This window comes from Malus domestica, chromosome 11 (assembly GCF_042453785.1).
Source record: "Malus domestica chromosome 11, GDT2T_hap1".
NCBI classification, from domain to species: Eukaryota; Viridiplantae; Streptophyta; class Magnoliopsida; order Rosales; family Rosaceae; genus Malus; species Malus domestica.
In genome coordinates this window covers 31,364,228-31,371,666 of record NC_091671.1, presented here as the reverse complement: position 1 = coordinate 31,371,666, position 7,439 = coordinate 31,364,228, and the positions used below count along the sequence as shown (strand labels likewise).

At 36.6% G+C, this 7,439-nt stretch overlaps 1 protein-coding gene across 1 annotated transcript; it reads left to right on the top strand.

Moving 5' to 3' along the window:
• The first annotated feature begins 4,621 nt into the window (after positions 1–4,621).
• On the top strand, positions 4,622–7,439 carry LOC114819629 (protein translation factor SUI1 homolog 2-like). The gene is made up of 5 exons (XM_029088937.2): positions 4,622–4,878; positions 5,439–5,525; positions 6,669–6,874; positions 6,953–7,006; positions 7,168–7,439. The coding sequence occupies exons 2-5, from the start codon at positions 5,489–5,491 to the stop codon at positions 7,210–7,212; spliced, it is 342 nt and encodes a 113-aa protein (XP_028944770.1). The 5' UTR covers positions 4,622–4,878; positions 5,439–5,488; the 3' UTR covers positions 7,213–7,439.

The window sequence follows — 7,439 nt, the reverse complement described above, 5'->3', positions numbered from 1 at the left end:
TTACTTTCCTACATGGCAATCACTTTTAAATTTGGGTTTTATTTGAATGTTTATAATTAGGTGGGTTTTTATATAGGAAATAAGAGTTACATGGGTCTATATCTAAAGAACCCTAAAAAATATTTAGTAAAAATAAAATATACTGTTTATTTTAAAAGTCATGATCTACAACTGCAATTTACTTGCTTGAAGTCGAAAGACAAGGAAACAAAGATGGAGAAAATGCGGTTGCTCCAATGACAATAAGACATTGCAAATAAACCCTCGTCAAAAGTAACTTGAAACATGAAACTTTATTTCTCAATAAAGCTTTCATATGTCATTCTGTTGTGAATTAAAATTTATTGTTGAAGGGGTCAAAGACAGTATATTTTTTCTTCGCTGAAAATGCATGACGAGGATCTCGTTTTTCTTTAACTTCTACAATCTTGGTTCCCTATTTATTATCCTCCTCAAAGAGTTTTTTTACAAACAAATGCGTAAATCTAGTGATGAAAATTTGCCTTCGATGCACAAAGTACTGTGCATCATCAAGAAGTTTCACACAAATGAAACTAGAAATCTCAGACGCTGTACATATGCATGAATGGAGGAAAAAATAGGTAGAGAGTGGTGAGTGAAACAAGTTAAAATAAAACTTAGATCTTAAAGTTTCAGGCCCGATCTGAAATTTCAGTTGCACTTTAAGATTTGATTTTTTCTTTGGGTTTGCTTTTTGGTTTTATTTGGCTATGGGTCTTGTTAATGGGGATTAAGGTTTTATTGGCTGTTTTTAATTTTGGACTAACTGCTTTTGATGTCTTTTTGCATCTGTTTGCTGCTGGTGCTCCTCTCAGTCCTTCCTACAGTTGTGGATTTCATGTCTGCAGTGGTGGGTCGGATAATTTGAGAGTCATGTTTGATTTATCCTCTGATCGCTTGAAGTTGAAGATGACGCATGTTGCTAGCTTTGAGAGCTTGCTACAATCAGTGGCGAAGTCAGGATTTGCCGAGGGGAGGGGCAAAATTCAAAAGAGTGTAAGGTTCAATCGAAACGGTTGCCTTCACATTGGAGAGGGCAAAGTTTTGAATCAATATTCATAACAGAAAACAGTCTATCCACCAAATCGGTTGTAAACGGTAAGATCAAAGCCATGTAAGAAGCTTAAATTGGTAAGAATTAGATTATAAAAAACATTAGGCGCTAGTCAGGCAGCGGACTGGGGCCTACCAATTAGGCGCCTAGGCGAGATTCAGGTAGGAGCCTAGATGGATTTAAATGTCTTTTATTGTAAAATAAGTATTACACGATATTTACATTATTTTTAAAAAATTAATACAACATTTATAGATAATGTGAGAGTTTAAGATAAATACGCTGGGGTTTTAAAAAGAGGGAAAAAATACATACAAGAATAATAAATAAAAAAAAAGAAAAGAGAAGAGAGAAATGGGTTAACAAACCACAAAAAAATGTGTTGTCATAATTTAAATTTAGATCATTGATTAAGTTGATTCTTTTTTAAACGTTTGATTTGGATTTAATTTGTCAACATAAGTCTAGCGATATACGACTTGTTGGTGATTGAACTATGTAAAAAGTAGTTATGCTCATTTATAAGTGTGTTTACGCTAAAAGCCTAAAAGTGCATTCATTAGTTTATTCAATATCTAAATGCTTCTTCGTGAACGACTTCCTGAAGAATAATCTGACAAAAAGCACTTCGAGAACTTAGAAAGATGTAAATTTTTATGGCAGATGTAACTAGAAGTGCTCTTTAGCCATTCCAATGGCATTGCCCAACAGGTCCATTATACATATATGCATAAAAAAAGGAAAACTTTGGGGGAGGAAGCCGAGAGGTAATGGGGACAAGTGGTCCTCCCATCATATTTTAATATTTGTTTTTCAAATTAAGCCCAAATGCCCAAACACACCGTTTCACTTATTTTAATATTAAATTTTTTTTTCTTCAAGTTTTCCCTTCCCTGCGCAGCCATGAAGAACTGCCGCAGTTGTAGCAATTGTGAGCTGCAATCCGGCGAAACCAGAGGTGCTATGGGGCAGCAAACCATGATTTCTGGGCATGTTTTCCTGTGAGAGGAGGGGCGGACCCCTCCCGGGCCTTAACAGCTTCGCCGCTGCACGCGCAGCGTTTATGCAGCTGCAGCAAAAAACATGGCTTCATTTCCGACGAGAGGAGGGGCGAGTACTCGCTCCTGGGCTTCATTTCCGGCGAGGGGAGTGGCGGCCGCCACTCCTCGCCCTCACGTGGCTTCGCCACTGGCTACAATACCATCTTTTACAGATCTCATGTTGAGGCTTCAGTCTCTTCTTTACCTGTCGAGACTTCGGTCTCCTCTTTGGTGCTTGGAGTGCTGGAGGCGATGCATGCAGAAAGATTGAAGAAGTTGCTAGGTTTCTTTGTATTTTGCGTTTTCTGTTAGGGGTTCCAATTTCTGTTTTGGGCCACTTGTACATGTCTTTTGTTATGATGGGATTCCCTGCCTTCCTTAGGTCTTTTCTTGGTAGTGTGAGGGGTGATATTTTGTTAGCATCAGATGCAGCGTGAAGGTTTCTTGTATCTCCATACACTACTTTGTGTGTTTTTGCTTTGATTTGGTCGATTGCCTCCTTGTAGTCTTTCTTTATATCCTATTGGCATCTTTGCCCTGATATTGAAGTATCAGTTCTCCAAAAAAAAAAAAAAAACAAGTTAAAACAAAAATTTTAGTATCCGACTCCTCCAATTTAAATACAATATTGGTAAAATTTAATTAGGAAAAAAATTTCGAACTCGCATCGAACTTTTCTTACAAAATTCAAACTTAAAATATCTTATTAACAACTGAAGAAAAATACTCTAGTAAGACTTAAGAAGTAAGGGTGAGATTTTAAGGCCTGGTTTAGTATTGAAGTGGTTTTAAAAAAAATAAGTATAAAAAAATGCTGGAGCTTTTTTGTGATAAACTTTCAACTTCAATTTTTTTTCCACATATTTAGGTGAAAAAAAAGCTAAAAAACAAAAGCAGCAAAAAACAACTTTGAAAAATCGGCTTTTCAGCTTCTACCCAAACCTCTTTTCTAAGAGGTGCTGAGCGCTTAAAGAAACTTTCATGTACCCAAAATGACCTTAAGCAATTAAAGAATTTACAATCACACAAGATGCTTTTATCATCTTCCATTTTTTTTCAATGAGCTGTTTCGGAATCCGTCAGAGTCGAGGTGATGATGCAGCGGGCACGATTGCACCAACCTTCTCTGTCCACGGCGGCACCAGATGCCTCTCTAGATGGTAATATCCAGTCTACCTCCGATGGTAATATCCCCACAACCCAATTGAACTAACAAAATCCCAGATGGAATTACCAACTATCCGAAGCTCAAACATTCACCTTCCATGCCGAGACTTGAGGTCGTTCAAGATCGTGAGGCCGTACTTCAAGACCTTGGAGCGGCGGACCTTGAGCTTTTGGACCAAGCAAAGCTATCCCAGCCCCTCCTCCATTATTGACCTGGTTTTTGAACCTGCGATCTAACCCGCCAATGAAAAATATCGCATGGAGAGAGGAAGATTAGAAAGAAAATGTGAAATGGGTTGGAGCTGCGGAAAGGATGAGAACGGGAAAGAAAAGAGAGCAATGTGAGAGAAAGTGGGTTGGAGAGATGCTTCTAGAAAAATGTGGACTGATTTTAATTATGATAATAAAATATAAAAAGATAGAGATTTTAAATAATAAATTAGTTTAATTTTTTTTTAAATAACCATTAGTGTTGGGGATGTTTATGATAAAGAGTAATAGTTGTATAGTAAATAGATATTATAAATGTTGGATTACACGTTGAATGTTGAATTATGATTTTTTATTAAACGTTGAATTATATATTTAAAATAAAGTTTACAAATATTTTTCTTTTAAAAATAAAATATATTTAGTAATTCACCTTTATTTGTTAAAAAAATTAAATTAATGGCACATATAGTATTATACCATTTTTGGTCATTTCACAGTCACAGCTGTTTTACATAAAAATTTACTAAACACTATAATACTGTTTTTTTTCTTCTAAAAGCATTTTTACAAAAAAATTTACCAAACATTCTGCTGCTTATTCTCACAGCACAGTAAAAACATTTTTTTTTTTCAAAGCTTAACAATATCAAACCAGCCATAAGAAAGATGTCAAGATGCCCTTCAAGCTGACGTCAATTACCATCATAAAACGTTTTTAATTCCAGAGCAGACAAGGTCAGTAGACAGACTTACCAACCCAAAAAGTGATGGACCTGGATTGTCTGCCCTCCCATTTCGGGTGCCCTTCCGTCCCCTTTTATTTTGTGTGGTCACGGTTAAGCCACGTCAACATTTTATATTGTTTTTTTTATAAAAATAATAAAACAAAAAGAAATAATAATATAAAATATTGACGTGGCTTAACTGTGACCACACAAACAGGAGGGCACGAGAAAGGCACCGAAATGGGAGGGCAGACAATCCTAGTCCAAAAGTGATACGTAGCTGTTCTTATTTACCTCTACTCGCTCCCATTAACCGACAGCTGTCACTCAAACTAACAAACCCCGAAACCGGTGCCCACATCCAGCTCGTATAGTACGTATACCATCTAATCAAAACTTGTGCGCGTGAAACTCAACCAAAGCCCACTGTCCTACCTTTCACATAATTTTAAATTTAATTTTAATAATTAATTAATTAATTTATATCTCTCTGTAATCCCCAATTTTCCATTCACTTTTTCCGTTTTCCCAAACAGAGTTATATCTTGTAAACGCGAGAGAGAGGTCGGGAGAGCTCGCTCAGGCTTATCTGATATTTGGGGTTAGGGTTTTTTCTCGATCCGACTTGCCAATTCCAAAACCCTAATTATCGGATCAGGTAATTCGCCCTTCGATTCCCCTCGATTCTGTTCGTCTCTGTTTTAGGGTTTTGATGGTTTAATTTCTGGTCTGAATTTTAGGGGTTTTGTATAAATTCGAGATCTTTGCTTGGTTTGTTTTTAAATTGATAATATTCTGAGAGTGTAGAACTAATTTTTATTGTTTACAAGATGCATTTTTAAATTTTCACTCCCTGATCTGGAAAAACAAATGTAAATTAAGTTCTTTTTGGTGTTCTGATCTTTTATTTTTCCAGTAAATTACTCGAAAAATATATTATTATCATATTTGATTAGATGAAGCCGAAAAGTTTGGTGCTTTTTTAGTACCCTCGTTTTGTTTTTGGGTGTCAATTTTTATTTTTTCCTAGGGCGAGATTGCAATTGATTTGATATAAATTTTGTTTAACCCCCTTATGGTTACACAGTTGATGATTGTGGATGAGTTGCGAAACTTCTTTTGGATTATGTGATCTGTGCCTGTTATGTTGTTCTTATCTTGATTATATTTTATTGAGGTCATGATGATTTATCGGTTTTTTTTTTAAATATGATCCAGGTCTGAGCATTCTGTTTAGCAGGCCCGCTTAGTTGAATCAGCTAAGTTTCATGTCTGACATCGACGTACAGCTTCCCACTGCCTTTGGTATGTTTTCTGTTAATTCATAACTCATTTGAGTGTGTTTGTGCGCTTGAATGCATGCATGTGTACCTAGATGCCCGAGAGATCATATTTTTAATTGAATTCAATTGGATAAGTTTTTTAATTGAAAACCTGGGTACCTAGATGCTCGAGAGATCATTTTCAGTCATCGATACAGTACTGTTGTAATTTAGTAGTTGTGCAGTTTGAGAATTGGTGTGTAGTTGTTTCTTCAGCAACCTGACCAACCTGATCTACTCACCAAGCTAAACTGCTTATCTGGGCGTTATTGACAACCTAAATGTTTTGGTTAGGTTTGGCTTGGCTATAATTCATATGAATCTGAAGTCGTTAGTTCAGGTGTTAGGAACATGATCTATAAGATCTGATTTAACGACCTGGAGCAATATGCATATCTACTGGTGAAAATATAAGGTTGTGAGTGTGGGGATTTGAACTGTAGGCATAGAAGTTATTGTTTACTGTTGCTTCTTAGCCTCTTCTCTGTTAGTCTGTCATTTTCATTTTTATATGTTTTAATCACAGCAGAGACGAGTGCATCAAATCCCACATTCACTTGGATACATCGCTTTTCCTAGAACTTATGAAAAGTGATGGTAGGCTACTCCATTTTAATTTATTGGACTTTTACTTCAAGGTATATAGATGTGATCATGTGACTCTAGTTGGATGACACTTGCCTTATCATTATACATCAAGTGAGAGAGCATACCCTTTTATGAATCTGAATTATGCCCAAAAACTAAACAATTTCACGGCTTGGTACGTGAGAGAACAATGATACGAATCAATCTATTTTTAAGGAGTTATACTCTCATAGAAGGCTACCCCCTTTATTTTTCTCTCACAGTTCTCTTGATTGTTGATGATTTCCGTGCACGTTCATAGTTGGAAACGAAAAAATTCTGATTCAATGAGCCTTCAGAGTGCGAAACGAGCGTGTAGAAAATTTGGTAGTGGCCATGGAAAAAATCTCACGTAGATGACGTTTTCACTATTTGGATACTAGATTAGTGCTTTATATTTTTCATGAGATATGAGCATTTATTGTTACCTTGTTTGTCTCTCATCCTTTCTTATGCGTCCCTCCATTTATCTAATGGAATTTCTATTTCTTGGGTTCAGATCCCTTTGCCGAGGCAACTGCTGAGGACTCTGGTGCTGGGACAAAAGAGTATGTGCACATCCGTGTACAGCAACGCAATGGCAGGAAAAGCCTGACTACTGTGCAGGGACTGAAGAAAGAGTTCAGTTACAACAAGATACTCAAAGACCTTAAGAAGGAGTTTTGCTGCAATGGTACTGTTGTCCAGGACCCAGAACTAGGGCAGGTGCGTGCTTAACGGTAAAATCTATAATTTAGTTTCCAATACACACCCCCTAAATGTCATCTTGCTGTTGGTCTGCAGGTCATTCAACTTCAAGGTGATCAGCGTAAGAATGTATCTTCGTTTCTAGTCCAGGTATTTACGCACTCCACCACATAATGGTTTGATGATGTTAAATGTTCTGTTTGTCGTATTTTAAAATTGTCAAAGTTGCTGCCTTGATGATTCCATTAGAGGGTCTTATAATGCACAATTTGGAGGAGTCTGGACCTGATGCACATTTTTGTTTTCTACAGGCTGGGATTGTGAAGAAAGATAATATCAAAATTCACGGTTTCTGAGCCGTTGCAGTAACTTCGTTCTCTGCAGAATGAGTCTCTCTGAACCCTCAGTTGAGAACTTTGTTATCTGAATATTATATCATCTATAAGCTAGTCTGCTATGCGAATCGTGTTTACGGTGTCTTCTAAGTTTCAAAAAACTCTCTGATGTGGGATACTCATGGAGTGTATGACAATTTGTGGCTGTCTTGATTTCAATGTCTATAAAGATATCATGTTTTTACCTA

Bases quoted from the DNA above. Each gene is read 5' to 3' on its own strand.
- LOC114819629 (XM_029088937.2), top strand. From the start codon at position 5,489: ATGTCTGACATCGACGTACAGCTTCCCACTGCCTTTG. The intron at 5,526-6,668 runs GTATGTTTTCTG...TCTTGGGTTCAG, and splicing joins ACAGCTTCCCACTGCCTTTG to ATCCCTTTGCCGAGGCAACT. The intron at 6,875-6,952 runs GTGCGTGCTTAA...GTTGGTCTGCAG, and splicing joins AGGACCCAGAACTAGGGCAG to GTCATTCAACTTCAAGGTGA.